The sequence below is a fragment of the Clarias gariepinus genome, chromosome 27, assembly GCF_024256425.1.
Source record: "Clarias gariepinus isolate MV-2021 ecotype Netherlands chromosome 27, CGAR_prim_01v2, whole genome shotgun sequence".
In the NCBI taxonomy this organism is placed as follows: domain Eukaryota; kingdom Metazoa; phylum Chordata; class Actinopteri; order Siluriformes; family Clariidae; genus Clarias; species Clarias gariepinus.
Genome location: NC_071126.1, coordinates 2214814 through 2232137, shown reverse-complemented (window position 1 = coordinate 2232137; position 17324 = coordinate 2214814). Strand labels below are relative to the sequence as shown.

The 17324-nt window shown below is 40.8% G+C and overlaps 2 protein-coding genes across 5 annotated transcripts; one reads left to right on the top strand and one right to left on the bottom strand.

Annotated features, from left to right (window-relative positions):
• Positions 1-905: 905 nt before the first annotated feature.
• Positions 906-10845, bottom strand: aasdh (aminoadipate-semialdehyde dehydrogenase). 2 transcript variants are annotated; one of them, XM_053488479.1, is made up of 14 exons: positions 10441-10832; positions 8833-8953; positions 8074-8351; positions 7773-7965; positions 6396-6637; positions 6161-6267; positions 5446-5624; positions 5083-5329; positions 4786-4904; positions 3698-4466; positions 3347-3510; positions 3037-3162; positions 2315-2446; positions 906-2166 (listed from the first exon to the last, which is right to left on the bottom strand). In XM_053488479.1, the coding sequence occupies exons 1-14, from the start codon at positions 10686-10688 to the stop codon at positions 1726-1728; spliced, it is 3366 nt and encodes a 1121-aa protein (XP_053344454.1). In that variant the 5' UTR covers positions 10689-10832; the 3' UTR covers positions 906-1725. The 2 variants fall into 2 exon arrangements, 1 of the variants encoding a protein (XP_053344454.1); XR_008356559.1 differs by having other exon boundaries at positions 2151-2166; positions 2315-2441; positions 10441-10845.
• Positions 10846-10910: 65 nt separating this feature from the next.
• On the top strand, positions 10911-17315 carry si:dkeyp-117h8.4 (uncharacterized protein LOC572032 homolog). 3 transcript variants are annotated; one of them, XM_053488483.1, is made up of 10 exons: positions 10911-11049; positions 11207-11273; positions 11960-12012; positions 13251-13278; positions 13370-13413; positions 13639-13663; positions 13773-15331; positions 15412-15475; positions 16128-16176; positions 16845-17315. In XM_053488483.1, the coding sequence occupies exons 1-10, from the start codon at positions 10942-10944 to the stop codon at positions 16882-16884; spliced, it is 2037 nt and encodes a 678-aa protein (XP_053344458.1). In that variant the 5' UTR covers positions 10911-10941; the 3' UTR covers positions 16885-17315. The 3 variants fall into 3 exon arrangements, with proteins under 3 accessions (XP_053344458.1, XP_053344459.1, XP_053344457.1); XM_053488484.1 differs by having other exon boundaries at positions 13609-13663; positions 15412-15439; XM_053488482.1 differs by having other exon boundaries at positions 13609-13663.
• The last annotated feature ends 9 nt before the right edge of the window (positions 17316-17324 follow it).

Genomic DNA, 17324 nt, shown 5'->3' with positions numbered 1-17324 from the left:
CTGTAGGAATCTAAGCCCAGCAGACCTATTGCTAGCAAATCATTACATATCCAAATATGGAAGGAATGCATGGTATACACAAAAATATAAATTAAACTTAATTATTTAGAAAGAAACTCTTTGGGGAGTCTTTTAAGAACTCACTCAAGGGCTAAGTAGGTGTCACCATAACAAACGTCACCCACTGAAATGTATTACAAGCATGAACTTCAGAACTGCCTATTGGTTTTGTAGTTTTTTTTTTTTTTTTTTATCTAGATACTGGTCCTAACAGATTTCAAAAATGTACTTGTTAAATTGTCTTAATAGTTTTCTTCTTCTTTTTATTATTTTTTTGTGAATATTTCCTTATTTGATATCCTGGCCAAGATTTTCACTGTGTAACGAATGATTGCTGACGTTTAAGCCGTAACCGAAAATTAACATAAATGATGACAGTCACTGTGTTTACTTATGTAAATAACTTACATAGTAAATGTTACTAATGGCGCTTCTGTTCAACCACGGCGTTAAATCATTTCACTGGAAACCGTTCACCAAATTTTAATGAACTATCTGCTTCCTGCACAGTAGTGTTTATGGCCTCCAGTTTCTTTGGAAATAGTTCTCTGGAACACAGACTGCTTGCTCGCTATAATAGAAACACTGTTATACTGTAGCTCGTCCTAGCTCTTCTTGTATCAGACATTAAAAGCAAATCAGTGAGAGATCAGTGCTTTAAAAAAAAAAAAAAGAAAAAAAAAAGAAAAAAGAAAAGGCCTGCTGGGAAACCACAACCTGATGTTTTTGCAGAGGAAAAGACATTATTCGCAGAAATAACAACAGCTTCGAACTAATAGAAAGCCTCGATCTCCTAGCAAAACACCAACCTCCTTTACGTAACGTAATATTTTTTTGTATGTATGTATGTAATGTAATGTACGTAGGTATCAATGTACAGAAGTGGACTGAACTGCACTGTGTTCCTTTAAAGATCCCTGACAAAGTTCTGTCGCTTTGTTTTTAATTTGGTCGTGTGCAATCGTGTAGCGTCAAAACAGTGTTGTATGTAACATTGAAATAAAAAAGCGGTTTGTTGGTAATTACTTTTTTCCTTTTTAAATACACATGAGAAGTCATTTTTCCATTAATACAAAAGTTACTTCAATGAACATTCTAAGAAAAACAAAAAACATTAAAGACAGATGTTCAACGTATTGCGTATTGTTTTTTGAGCTGTTTTTGGTTTAAAATCTTTCTAGGAATATTTCAAAAATAATATATTAACGTAATAATAATTTAATTCTGTTATTAATTGTTATTCTGGAAATTTGTATATACATTTTCTATAACTATTTACACATTAAACCAGAAAGAACATTTTCTAAAGGGTCTTCAAGTCAAACCGAAATTTCTGGTGAATGAAGGCATAAAACTGATTGACATTCACAGGAGACTTCCACGTTCGAATTCCACGTTCGAGTTGGTTGTTTGGTTCCACATGTTTGGCCGTTAAATGAGTTCCTGGGAGGCCAGTGTTTCGGACACGAAGCAGGCAATCCAATCATGGCTCTGGCATGCTGGGAAAACTTTCTACCGTGATGTTATCCAAGCACTAGTGAAACGCTGAGATGAGTGCGTTAGTGTTGCAGGAGATTATATAGAGAAATAAAAGAAGTTTTACTCTTATAATCAAAAGTACCGGTTTGACTTGAACCCTTATAGATCATCATAGAGATCCTTTACTTATTCCTTCCTGCTAGTCAACTCCAAGCAGTACACATTGTCATTCCGGCATCCCAGCACTATAGTGTGACCCCACACGACAGGAGAGGAGAAAAGTTCTCCAGGTAAGGAAAAAGAGGATTTCACTGTTCCCTGATCTCCATCCAGAATCCACAGGGTTCCATCAGTTGACGCTACAGCTACCAGGGTCTTTTCGCCCCAGGGAGTACCATCAAAAACAAAAGGACTGGAATACACCTTGCCTGTGGTTTGGAAGCGCCAGATTAATGACCCGTTTGCAGGATCGATGCAGTATACTGAGCGATCATGTGAGCCGCAAAAAACAGCTTGAAAAGCTGGAGATAGTGAGGTCAGGCCTCCAGGTCTTGTTCTGTGATCGGGTGGAAATGAGGCTAGGCACGGCGATGAGAAGACAGGGCCATCGGTGAGGAACCTCCATAACTAAAGAAATGTATGAAGTCAAATATAAATAAAAAAGGAAGTCAAAAGCAAAATCCTATAAACGCTGGATTAAAGTTTGTATAAATACTAAGAATTAATAGAATCCATATAAAAGCCTTTACTTTACCACATCGGTACCTTCACTTACCACATCGCCATCATGGCTCAATGCACTGATGTGTCCGTTCACTGAGCCGATGCAGACGCAGGAGTCCAAACAGGAAGGAGAGGAGAAAAATGGAACATCAGTCGAGTATGTCCACGAGACTTCACCGCTGTCCTAATAGAACAATAAAATGAGTTTAAGCTTCATGTCTATGGATAGTACAGCTCTGCATGGATAGACTAATCAACGGTTGCATCTAAAAAGGATGCATTGGAATGGGTGTAAATAATGCTGTTAAATTTTTTTTTTAAATAAACTCATGATTATTTGCAGAAGATCCAAGCGGTTGGAAGTTTTTCCACTTTTTTTCCCCCCATTTAATATTTGGGACAAAACCTTACTATATAAAATAATAATAAATCTGTGAAATTAATCTGAACCGGAAACTGACAAACAAAACAATTATTTCGCTTTCACACATTTTCCTCCAACACAGTACAATTATTAATCGATTAAATCATTGGGATAGGTTCCAGGCCCCTCGAGACCCCGTATACAGAATAAAGCGCTATAGGGAAAAAAAAGAAGACTACTAGAATTGCAAGTATGCCCTCTTGTGGTGTACAAGTTAATTCATCTATAATTCAAACTAAACTACAGTATGCCTGCATTATATATGTTCTTGTGTACAGAGCTACATAAGTTATAAAGCTCATAAATCTCACCATCCACAGGGGCATAAAAAAAGAAGGTGGAACCCTCACCGGACTGAGGCAGTGGAGCTGTCCTCTTAGTGTGGCTGAGTAAAGCCGCCTGGGAGAGGAGTGAACGCAGGGAGAGGAAAACACCGCACCACCCCCACAGTAGTACTTCCACACACAATGCTTCACCTGAAACACACACACACATCCATCACACACATGACCATGTCTGCATATATGCCATACACAGAAAACCTTTTGAAAAGAGTTTGTATTTCATCAATATTCACACACATGATGTTTAAATGGTCAGTATTTACGAACGCTCATGTTCAACATACTGTAATGAGCTGACAATGACATCAGTGTTTACCAGCGGTTCTAATGCGTAGACATGTCCATCGTGGGAACCGATGATAACCAGTCCAGTCTGAGGGTCAACAGCAGGAGAACTCTTGACTGTGTCTCCCGTCTTAAACGTCCAGCACGTCTCCCCCGAGTCCACGCTCAAAAAATACACCTGTCCATCATAACACCCTGAGGACAGAGGTTCGACATTGGACTAGCAACAGTTGCAGGAGGTATTTATGCACAACCAGCATGTCTGTTGGAAGTCCATCAGATCTTAAGGTTTGCTTAACCCTCCTAGTCTGTCTAAAGACAACAACACATACTTAAGACGCACTCTTCACTAAAAATGCATTAGTAATTTCTAACCACACACCTAATGCCATTAGGGTTCCACATTTCGAAACAGCAGCCGAAGATTCCAGGCGGTCCCCCAGCACACGTTCCCACAGCACCTCCCCGCTGCTCAGATCCAGAGCCTGCAGTCTGTGCGAGTGAGAGCCTATAAACACGGTGGCTCGCTTAGGATCGACCAGCAAGACGGGCGAAGCATCCACACACCTGCCCGTGTCAGAACTCCAACAGACGCGCAGGCTCAGGGATGGGCTGTCCTTTCTAAGGCCTGGTTGTGGGGAAACACCACGTCCTGCGTTACAGTCCTGACTTTTGTCTTTGTTGCGTTCTGCACTCTGATTATTCTCTTGTATCCTGTCCATACTGTTATTGGCTCTCTGCTCCCTGTTTGGAAAAGAATCCCCAAATACAACATCTCCAGCTCTACGAACAACTACAAACCCCATACTGCCTCTTTCCGAGGAAACCCCAGAGGGTGAAATCTTCTCAGTGTCCGAGTTTGACTCAGCGTCTGTGTGGTGCCTTTTAGACGGAACAACGGATGCCGAATCTCCAGGTTGCCTTTTCAGTTTGCCTGTGGCCTGGATAAAATGTTGCTGAGTTGCTGTGATGTGTTTCAGGAGATCTGAAAAAGAGCCGTCTAGAATAACCTCCAGGAGGCCAGCAGGAGCTGTTTCCATAGTAACAGTGATGCAATCAAAGAGGCGCAGGGCTTGTAGGGAATCCCCGCCGCTTAACATGAAATGTGCGTCGTCTGCGACAACCGCGTCATCACAAAGACCTAGACACTCCTACAACACACACACACACCCACACACACATACTTTAGGGGTAACCTGAATGTATTTATGTATGTCATTCTGTGTAATCAAAACAATCATCAACATCTTGTGAATTTTAACCAGGACATGAAAAACACACTAGCTGCAAAATAATCGTCCAGGTTTACAAGCTGAGGATACAACCACCTGTACAGGAAACACATCTGTATATTATTTCTAATGCTCCCCCTCTCCCTCTCTCTCATATATACATACACACATGCTTTTATGTACATGGAATACAAATGCATGATTTTTTCCAACATTACATAAGTAATAATCCCCAAACCTTCCATAGTGCCTGAAGTGTTTCTCGAACCGTCTCCAAGTCTCCAGCGCCAACGTGCTTATCGCTAACCTCTCTCCGTCTCTCATACATCCTCATCAGCTTCTCCATGGCCACTTTACCTGTTTCACAAGTGAAAATGTGTCAATCAGAGAGAGAGAGAGAGAGAGAGAGAGATTATTGGGCTGAAGTTATTAATCATTACTTAAACAAGGGAACAAATCCATGACAACTACAAATAAATGTGCTCCATGCACTAGGGATTCTTTTGGTGTGACGGGAAGAAGATGTGCATCGTACCGTGATTAGTGAGCGGCAGTGCTGGGACCAGTAGCACAGTATCTGGAATGCTGTGACTGGGCACTACCTGAGACAGTCCTCGAAGCACTTCCATCTCCAGAGTTTTAGAAGAAAATGTGGTGTTGCTTGCGGGCTGGTCACTGTGTTCAGGAGACGTGTTAATCGCGGGCACTACAAAAGCCACCAATCTGTTGCTCTCATGCAGACCCACTGTGGCGGCTTCCACCTGAGGCAAGCTTTCCAAGGCCTGGAATGATCAGACAGAACAAACACGATCAGAAGACAGACCGATGCAGCATCCTCTACTGATATGTTCTCCATATCATCAGCTCGGGTAAGAGGCATAAGGAAAACGGGACTCACATGTTGTAAGGCATCCAGGTGTAGCATCTGACCATGCCGTTTCACCAGCCGGTCCTTCCTACCCAAATAATAGAGGTAAGAGTTGTGCACCATGACCCAGTCTCCTGTAGCGCGCATCACTCCTTCGGCAGCAGTCATGGTCTTCTCATCGTCTACGGAGCACACCCTCTCCCGACCACCTACAACACGGTTCATCGAGTCTCTTAAACAACACAGTCCCAACAGTGTTATAAAGACCAAAGCCTTGTACCTTTTCATTATGACCCTATTATTATTATTCCTATTACTACGCGGGTAAGTCAAAAATTATCCGCACTCAGTCTGTAGAATTTATTGTTTGTTTTTTTTTACTTAGTGAGCCACAAATGCACCACTGTCTTCACTTCTTCATCAGAAGTGAATCTTTGTGCTCGTAGGGCTGCTTTCAGGGTGAATAATCAGGTGGATTGACTTTTGAATTTTTTCTTGGTCAGAGATGTTCCAGTTCCAGACGTTTACACTCAGTCTCGTAGTGATGAATCCATGTCTCGCCACCAGTAATGGCTCTCTTTAAGAAACTTTCACCTTCCTTAGAGTAAAGAAAAGCCACATTTTGTCCACAGTTATGAATAACCTGATGTAACACATTCACACCTGCACAGTGCGAAGAACAGATGTTGTGCAGATGATTTGGACTCACCACCATATTATTAATATTATTAAGTATTGTCATTACCTATGAAGACCTGTCCCTCTCCTTCAGTGACCAGGCGTCCATTCTCATCTCTCACTTCCACAACAGTGTCCATGAGCGGATCCCCCAAAGGCACAGACCCATTGTCCCTTTCAGACAGGACACATCATCACAATGCACTTCAGCAAATACGGTTTTAGCCTCAAAACCTTAAAATACGACTATACTATAGAAACCATTAAAATCTCAGTAAGTATCAGCGATCCACATCACTCACATATGGTCTGAGGAGAGGAGATTGTCTGGCAGTTTATAGCAACAAGCCCAGCATGAAACCTCAGTGGTGCCGTAGAGATTATAAATCTGTGTCTTGTTACCGGCTTGTCTCCAGCTCTTCAGGAGAAACAGTGATGGACAGACCTCTCCTCCCAGAGCCAGCACCCTCAGCGAGGAGCCTGTACTGAGTATCTGTTCCCGCAGGACGCGTCCACCGAAGCGTCTCAGGAGGGTCGGGGTGGCCTGAGGGACAAAACACGACAACGTGGGGATTTAATCCAGTAAACTCATCCAGGATTGAGAGTATTCTCTCTGTCTCTTGCATAAATATTAAAATTAATGATACTTGATAAAGCTATTTAAATAAAGCTTCAAATATTACTGCTGATGTTATTTTTTTTGCGATTATGACAATTGATGAACAGGAACAAAATGTGAAACTAATCAAATATATTCAGTTTAAAGACATTTTTACATTACTGTATGATTTGTTCGGAATAAATACAATTGAAAAGTAGTTATAATAACGGGAAAAAAAACTATAATAACCATAATAAAAGGAAAAGATCTGATACCCAATTTCAGAGGAAGAGAAAAAGAATGATGAGATTAGGAAGAGAAGGAGAGGGAGAAAAGAGAAGAAAACAAAGATCAACATCAATTTAAGAAAGAGAAGAAGTAGAATTAGGAGGAGATGGAGCTGAAGGAGGAGAAGAATTAGAAGGAAAATTAAAATAAGGAAAGGGGGAAAAGGAGAAGGATGAAATGGAGAGTAAGACTGAGAAGATGAAAAAGAAGAAGAAGGATTACAAGACGAAGATAGAGAGAAAGCAGAAAATGAATCAGGAAGAGAGGGGAAACAAGAAGAAGAAAGATGAGAAAAGGGGGAAGAAAAAAAATTAGAAAGAGAAGGATGAGAAAGACAAGAATGGGAAGGGAAGGAAGGAGAAGATGGAGAAAGGCAATAAGAAGAATTATAGGGAGGAAATGAAGGAGGAGAAGGAAAAGACAGAGAACATGAAGCAGAAGAAGAAAGAGGAGGGGAAGTGGAAGAAAGCATCAGTCCGATACGAGTACCAACGAAATGTTATAACATTATAATATTATGAGGAGATCAGAGAAAACCTTGGATCCTGTGACGAGGAGTGCTGAGTGGTTGTTATTCTTTTTCACTATATTTACTCTGCAGGTGATTTTTTGTGAAAGAATAAAATTGTGCTTTAACTTCTACATTCTATTAAACTGTATCAGATGTGTCTGGATATCGACTGGTGGATAAAAAGTGCTTCTATGCCGTCTCCGTCTTCCTCCGACGTCAGCTGAACCAGGCATCAGGATCTCTCCGAAACTGATATTTACCTCCCTTACAGATGTTTACCTGTAACACAGTGGTGGCGTTTCGTCTGAACAGCACATTAACCAGTCTGTTGGGCATCCTTCTCACAGCAGAGGGAACCATCAGGAGACAAGCTCCAGAGGACAGCGCCAAAAACATGTCTACCACTGAAGGGTCAAAGGTTAACGGTGATGCCAGGAACACAACATCCTCTGCGGTCATCTGGAATAAGGAGCTGAAGAGACCATCATTCAGACAATCATTCATTCTACTGTACATAAGCTTTTTCGATGAACATTGTCTTGGTGGTATAAAAGTATAAATCACTGAGCTGTAACCTTACCTGAGATGTACTATATTAGGTACTATACACTTGTGTGGAACTTTTACGATTTTAGGAAGCCCTGTCGTTCCAGATGTGTGCAAGATGTATGCTAACTCTTGAGCGTCTCGTTCCTTCCCAGGACCATTAGCGCTGGGACGCGGTCTCTCCTGCTCTGCGCTGCTTCCTTCAGGTGACATCAGCACATTTTTGTGAAGCTTTACTAAAGTAAGATTAAGAGCTGACCAGGTTGCCAATACTTCCGTTGACAGTAAACCAGAAAAGGCGCTCTGGAATTGCTGGACCAAAAAAAGGGAAAATAGAAGAAAAATGTCACAATTAAAAGTAAAATCTGACCAACCCACCAAGCCACGCGAAAACACGCAAAGTCCACACACACACACACACACACACAAACACACAAGGCAGGAGTCGGACCCTTGACCCTTGACGTGGGAGGCCATGGTGCTCACCACTACGCCACCACAGCATGCCACTGGTATCCATATTAAATGTTATAAAAAAAATTAAAAATAAATCGCTTAACACTATTAACTGTTGTCCAGCTATTTCACTACAAGTCAATGAGTTGCGGTGATGTAAAGAAGTCTCATGGATATCTAGAAATTGTCCCTTTTTGAGGCCACTTGAATCGTGAACACTGACACCACCAAGGTTATCTGCCTTCATACCCCCCTAACACCTTTCCTGTTATTTTCCCTTTTAGTTGTTTTAAGAGGATTAAACAAAGGTCTAGTTGTTCTAAAAGAGACTAAATACCTGCAGCAGGGTGCTCTGTATCAAGCCGAACTTCAAATGGCATCTGTCCATTATTCTTATGGTGAACAGAGGTGGAGAGACTGGGTCCAGAGGAACATAGGCAGCGGGCACCTGCAGGACACTGGGAGACCAGTGAAGAGATTGTGATTTTGTGAGACAATGATGTACAGTAATAATGCCCTATGTCTACAGTATAGAAATGCATGCAAAATAATATAGAGGCTAGATATGATGGCACAGCTCCAAGAACTAGAGAGAGTAAAAAGAATGTTAAGAGATTTTAAGATGGGGAATCACTGATCACAGACGGAAGAATTTTAAGTTGGTTCCTGAGGAAGACTGGACAGGAAATTCGACTTTAAAGTACAGGGAGGCTGTGGAGAGAGTGGTCTAGAGGTGATATACCTCTATAGATATAGAACTTCACCTACGCGTGGAACGTGTGTATGGAAGTACCAGATAAAGCAGATGAAGAGTTCAAGACAAGATCAGGGTAGGGAGCATTAAACATTTTAAGTCAGGCTTGTCTGGAATATGAGGGAGAACGTAACCTACAGTTGGTGGTAAGACGACCAACTGGATTCCAACCGCCGTTAAACAAAGAAGAATGTAGTGAATGTGCTGCGTTAGATAGGAAAAAATTGTGAACACCTGATCCATCACACTCATTCATATGTCCATTATATATGACTTGTCATTGATAGAAAAAAAAATTGAAAATAGTAGAAAAAAAGGTAGAAATAGTTAAAAAGACAAAGCTAAAAACAAGCTGATCAGCTTTAATGTTATCAGTGATATTATTATTTTAGATTAAAGCTCATGTCCATCTGCAACAAAGATGAACCCCTTAATTTTTTTTCTTTTGTAATTTCACAAAATTTTGTTTGGTGTGACAACATTATATGGTATAGGTTTCTACTAGATGGGTGGCTAAATATTAGGAAATTGTACAAAGCCTTCTTTCATCTTCAGTCAAATACACGTCCAGAGAGGGATTAGTTTTGTCTTAAAACAACTTAAATTTTACTTATACCACTTTAGTGCTGTTATTTCAGAAAATATTATTAAAATATTAAAAACAGTCAAAATATAATGATTCTGTATACCTGCTCCTATATATATCAGACAGATATCTAAGTATTGCAAAAATGTAATTTAATTCTGTCCGGCCAGTTTTGCATGACACTCTGGACAGACAAACAGAAAATTTTCTGTGACTGGTTTCTCCAATGTATGAAACATAAAGATATCATTGAGATCAAGAGTTCTGACCAATGTACAGACAAGACCTTTCTTTTATTTATGCTGTTATAATTCCCTCCACTATTCTGGATTTTGGAGCATGGCTGTGGGAATTAGAGATCATTTAAGGATTACTGAAGTTAGCCGGGTTGGTCTGGGGTGCTGTCAGTGTTCTGGATCACTCAGGTGGTGTTGAGTGGGGTTGAGGTCAGGGATGTGTACAAGGACACTGGAGATGTTCCAGTCCAAATTTGGCAACCCATGTTTTGTGTGAACAGGGAAACCTGGAAAAGTCAAGCTGGAAATTGACTAGAATTCATGGAGGAGACGCATTTAATGGGTGTAACGATCAGCAGACGAACGTACCCAAAGATCCAGACCGGGAGTAAGAGGTTGACGTCACAGAACACACCGATGACGTGCCTGTTCCCGTCCTCTTCCAATGCTCCGTGCAGATTGCTGCACAGCTCGTTTCCTAGAGCTACGAGGTCTCTATAGGTCAGACAGGTCGCGCGCGCCGCGCCGGGGTCGAAAACGACGGCGGTTTTCGCGCGGTGATTAGCCGCAGCCTCGTGCACCATGGCGTGCAAAGTCTTCGCGATTACTCGATTCATCTGATTTATAAATAAAGCGGTCTGGTTTTTAACGTTAAACACAACATAAAAAAAGCGCTCGGGCTCGGTCCAGAGCAGCAAGAAATGGCGTCGCTCACTGATGACGTTTCCTCGAACCCGCCAATCAGCGCGCGCCGGGGGAAATTTGAAAACTGTTACGGATTAACTGATGAATCTGTAGTCCGTTGTGTTAAACCGGGTTGAACAAGAATCACTCATTTCATCAGATTTCAGTGGTTTTTAATCCGGGGAAATGGAGCAGCATCGCGGCAGGTCGTCTGTGAATCAACAGTATATTTCAGATCAGTTCAAGAAAAATGACGAGACGTTTAGAAACACCATGGAGCGGATTTTTAAAAAGGTGAGGAGCTTTGTTCTGGCTGAAGTCGGCTAGCTCTGGTGTTTAACCACATTTAGCTAACAAACATAATGCTAAACACACGTTAGCTGCTAACTGAGCTTAGATCATTTAACAAGACTGACTCTTTAATGTAATGAACATTAATAATCTCTTTCAGTACGCAAGTTTAGGTGATGCAGGACCTGAAGTCTGTCTTAAAACAATGACCATCACATCTACAGAAGGTGGGACATCAATCACTTTATAATACTTCATCAGATCTTTATTATATTTGTGCACTGATGTTTAGAATAATTATTTTTCCATCTGCTGTAAATAGTAAATAATGTTATTGGATGACATTTTGAGCAGGATTTTGGCCCCCGTGACCAAAATGGGTTCATCTTAACTTTATAACTGGACGAAAGTTAAACATTTTACTCGACGAAAAGAGCCCTGCGGTGATCTGATGGAAACCCAAACCCCCTTCAGCCTACATCTGCGTCTGCGAACATCCTAAGAACTGGCTTTCCCATTAGCTAGAGTGTCACATCATTACGTCGCTGTATATGTTCATGTTCAGATTTACTTTCCCAGCAATGGTGGCAACAGCAACAACAAAAAAAAAGGAGCAGTAAGCATAACAACAATGGCGAGCAGTTCTCCTGGCTTTATCATTACTAGAATGTGAATGTGTGCACATTGCCTATTGAATCCATTTTTAAAAGATGGTGGTCACAGAGTTTTAGTTGGTCATGATAATCCGTCCCTAAGCACCTGATATAAGTGGTTCTTTGTTCTAACCAATATTAATAATAATGAAACCAATATTAGTTGGGTCTGGGTATAAAACGTTTCAGAACATTTGGTACAGAAGGAGGAATATGTGTGTATCCGTAACTCGGTTTTTAAATATATATATTTTTTACAGGTACTGTGCCTTTGTACAGCACCGAAGCAGAAGAGGAGTTGGAACAATTAAGGGTAAGGAAGAAAAAAAAAAAAAGGTTGATTACATAACATGACTTTAGGCCAGTTTTTATTTAATTTATTTATTTATTTTTAAGTGTGAGGGTCATAATTCATATCTTGTCAATAAACTAACAAATATTTTGATAATGGATTCATCTATCGATGATTTGAAACTGTTAATCATGTTTAAAAAAGCCACATTGACTCAATAGCTCTTATTTAGCTATCAGCTTTTAAAGTTAGCTTGAAGTTAATCAAGATAATCAAAATGACTATTTCAAGGCGAATATGTCTTAAATAACTTATAAAACAAGGAAAAGCAAAGTAGCAGCAATAGATGATAATTCTTAATTCAATCTTAGAGATGGTGGATGGCAATTATGTGAGTTAAGTTCGGGGATTGAGGTGGAATAAGAACACACACACCGAGAGTGTCTAACATGACTAAATGTTTTAATTATTTTTATAAGCAAAAATATGATTATAGTGTTGATAATATTGGTAATATTTTTGGGTGGCTTAATCAGAATATCTGCATTTACATTGTTTCCTATCCTTTTGCTGACAAACTTCTGATTAACTGATTTTTATATAGACGGTGATATAAAATGTCACACAAGTCATATAATACACTGGAAAAACAAATAATTAAGCATAAAATCTGGCTTCTTAATTAAAAAAGTGTTGCAGTTTCTCTATAATCCAATCATGCTCTCTGAACAAGGTTGTTGATTTGGGGCTCTGAGGTGGTTGCCACACCCCGTACTACCCAGACACTGCATGCCGTGCTGATCCCAAGGCGGTTAGAAACATGGGAGGGTTGTGTCCACCTGGCATAAAATAAAACCTGTGTCAAGTTGTGTTCAGATCAGATGGTCCACTGTAGCAGCTCCTCGACGGGAGGAGCTGGAAGATTGTTTAGAATTGTAACAAAATATAAAAAATCATATTTTTTCATATCACATTTATCATAAGTTTTATATTATATTTAATATCATAAAATTGTGATATACAGAATCCCAATACAAATGGAATCAGCACATGGGTATTGTGATAATATCATATCAAGTGATCCCTGGTGATTCTCCTCCCTAGCTGGTATGCTGGACACATTTAACTTTTACAGCCCTGGTCTAATCTGGGTCAGAGTAACTTTCACAAGATCACAATGCTTTGTGAGACAGCTGCACCAGAGAACAATAGTGACGTATCCTTATAAGCTTTTTTACGTCTGCTCATTGCTTTTACAGAACAATGTCAAAGAGATTCCAGTGCAGGGTAAGAAACATTTCGTTTGGCAGTTTTATTCTTAGAATGAATAGTTCTGCAATTGAAGAATCCACATCATGCCTTACGTTTTATCTTTTAGACTTGGATAATCCTCAGGAAGACCAGAGTCTTTTGGATCAAGATGTAAGTTCATCTCTCTCTTCATCCCTGGTGAAGAGTTTGTTTATTTATATACTTGTAATAAGTATCAGATTACTCATTATTCCTTACAGATAAATTTGTTGACACGTGCATTTTTAGGCGAGTGGTTTTTAGATGAGAGATCTGAATAATTAGTAAATAAAAAAACTTATGTCTTTTATAATTTTGTCATATCAGATGGATGTAACAATGAACCATTCCCACCAGGTGGAGAACAGCAACAGCAGCCTGTGTAAGGACTCGTCATTCCATGCTATTATTATTGCATATATCTAATACTTTATTAAATAAAACAAACCCCTTAAATACACCCCTTACACTATATGTCGTTTCAAATGCAGGGTGTGGTTCGGAGACATCTCATCTCTCTCTGAAATCATTCAGCTCTCGTAGCTGCTTGTGGGGCGAGCTGTCTCAGCCCGAGGAAGACGACCCGGATTTGGAAAGAACACTAAACAGCAACGGTAGTACTCTGTTAGACATCTATCCAAGCATGCTGAACCAGATTGGCGAGGCGTATCGACGTCAGCACACGACCGATGCGGCTAGTGCCATCTTGCGCAGATACCATCGCAAGCGCTGGCAGTCATCCCAAGCACAGCACCACAATCGTGACTTGAAGAAGAAAAGAGAGAGCTTGTTCGCGGCCTCAAAACCCCCCCATGATAACATCATAAACGATCAGAGACGCAAGTTTAAGTATCAGGGATCTCCACCTCACAAAAGCACACGGGACTTTTCCCCAATGAAGGGTATCAGTAATGCTTCTGTCGTTTCCACGGCTTGTTTTTATTCACCAAGAAGAGATGATGCGGAGAAAAGGGCGGGAGTGGAAAATGTGTCCTGGTGGACAGGCCGACCCTCAAAAAGTGAGTCTCCATATCAACCTGTACGTGTGCTGGACCTTTCGACGCCGCCGTCTTCTGCTTCCTCCTCCCCATGTTCTCCATCACCAGATCTCAACCAGACCTACATTGTTGAACCTGTCCCTTTGCCAAGATCTCCTGGGCTTCCAGCTTCTTCCGTCTTTGGCCCAACCTGGTCACCATTAAAACTGGCCAGAATGTCTTCTTTTGCAAGCCAAGGAGGCAAGAATGTTCATTCCTCACCATCTTTCTATCACTCAGGTCTGCACAGGGAAAACAACAATTTTCTACAGAAACCAGGTTTTCTTTCTCAACTAAGGAGTCCTCTAAAGGCCAGAATTAGCCAGGAACACGACCAGCAAACCTCTTTGTCCTATCCCAAACGAGTGTCGCCTGCGATTCATACCTCCGAGAAGTCCCACCGTCTGAGACCTTATCCGTCTCCATGCCAGCAAATCCCACCCCTTCAGGAAACTTCCACCAAACACCTGAAGCGTCGGCTATCCTTGCACAGCTGCTATTCCCCGTCCTCTTCCGTCTCCCAGATCCCGAGCAGGCAGATTGACGCCGAGTTCATGAGTCTGTATCATCATTTTATCTGTTGCAGCACCAATCCTACATCTTCCTGTCACCTGTGCAAGAGGCGCTCAGGGCTCAGTCCTACCCCGTCCTCTACGAGCATGTCCGCACTGTCTTTGACACCTGTACGGAGCAGACTAAAGAAGCGACATCGTGAGCCAGAGGTAACGGAGTCCTTGCGCTTCAAGCGTTTCCGTGAGAGCTGTTCTCCACGCCGAACCACCCAATTCTGGCCGAAGCAGCAGCACCAGGCAAACACCTTTGTCAATACCACAAGAGTGGAGTCCAATGAGGACAAATACACCTGGAACAGAGCTCTTCTCTTGCAGTGTCCAAGCCCAGGATTCCTCACAGCCATTAGACAGCATCGAAAAAGTACATCAGGAAGCAATGGGAAAGGACCAGGCTCCAGACTGGACCTGCAAACACAACACTACTCTCCTGGTCCATCTTGGGTAAGACATGACATGTAATTCATGCGTTGCCTTTCGTTGGCTTTTGGAATAACCCGTTTTCATTTCTCACCTTCTTACAGAGAGATTCACTGAGATGTAGTGCTGAAGGTGAGAAATATTACGTCTCTGAAGCGTATGCAGGCAGTAAGTAACTGGACGTTACACATTGGTTCGTTAGCTCTGGCGCATTGACTCTTTATGTAATTTAAGAGTGATTTTTAATTTGACTGTGTGTTTATGCATGTTGAATGAACCAAATAGGTTTTATAAATAATAACTCCTTTATAGGGGAATAAAAGTAATGAACAAATAAAAATGGTCTTAAACAATCACGATTCAAAGCATTCAATAATTTCATGAACTCCAAAACGTGTACATGCCTCCTGGTGATGCTCTGATAATTCTAATTGCCATTTTGAGTGTAATGTACAAGGGGTGTTCAAGTCAAACTGGGACTTGGGATGACATTTCTTGTAAATGGTGTGAACACGATATACATTTACTGAAGATTTCAAGCACAGTACGGTGATGAGACTCTTAGCCAAGGGAAAAAAATTATACAGTGCAAATGTTTTAAAGAAGGGAGTACATCTACTGTATGTAGCGGGCTCGGAGCCCATTGCAGTCGTTCCCATGAACAGTCTTAGCAGTTCCTGATCTAACTTCACTTGTGAGATGTTAATGGCTATAAACACATTTAAAAGAAATTTAAGTTTCAGTCTTATGGTCATTCTTACATTTATAGGGGATATTCAGACTGCACTATACATTTAATTATCTTTTTTTTAATCTATAGCCAGGTCACCAATGAGACCCTGGGATCAAAGTGATTCAGTCTCTCCAAGGTAAAGGCCCTTACATTCACTGCAGTCAGAGGGGTCATGCATATATGGGTCCATGACACGGTCATCTAAAATGTAAACGTTATCCATAACAATTTATGAAGGCGAGTAAAAACAAAAAAAATCTTCACTCCGGTTGTATTAAAACCTTTTTTGATCGAACGGTCTTGTCGGTGCTTTCTGTTCGAGGCTACTGTCTCAGATTCCCTTATGCTAAAGACGTTTTACAAACGAAACATTCCATATGTTTGAACGATGAGTAATTGACACTTTTATTAAGAAGTCATACTGTTGTCATGTCGTGAGCTGATGATCGTTGTGCATCCTCACATTTCTGCTAACGACAGTATCTCTGCTTGACTCCACCAGCTGCACTGGTGAGCGGCCAATACCACACAGCGCTATCCAGTTGGAATGACCCAAATGATTTAAAGAGTGGTGTGTGTGTGTGCGCTCACAATTCAGACATTAAATGAGAATATAAACATGTAGAAAAACACACTTTGCTCTCACATTATTAGTAAGACCTACTGCGACAGGTTCTACAGCCGCCTAATCTGAAAAATGCTCCTCGAATTGAATGGACATGACACCTCTGACTGCAATGCTGTTCATTTCAGATTATGTAATAAATTTTTAAAAAGTATTATTTCATTATAACTCTCTTTCAGGCTGTCAAGGAGGCGACTTCTGTACGGACCTCTCCAGTGATGAGTGTTCCCTATTCTCTTTTGGGACGCCTGATTTACAAGAAGCCATTTCCAGCAATGTACCAGATTTGTACAGTTGCCAAGAAAGTCAGACTGGAAACATTACATTCCACAGTCTCCAGTGTAGACATTGATTTAAAACTTGCTTGTGAAAATCCTAGGATTATAACCGGGATAAAGCCACTAGAAGCAAAAAAAAAAAAAAAAACATTTTTGAACTAGAATATTTTCTAAAGGCCTGTCCAGTTTATCTAAATGATCTTGCTTTCCAATAACTTCTGTAATATAGTTTATTACATTTTAAAATCTGAACTTAAGTATAGACAATACCCAAGAGTCTTGATGTTTTGTTTGTAAATGCCAGTTGTGTGTTCGTAATGCCTGTAAACCAATTTTAATAAATAAGTTGACTTTCTACATTAAAATAATCAATTTTATTGC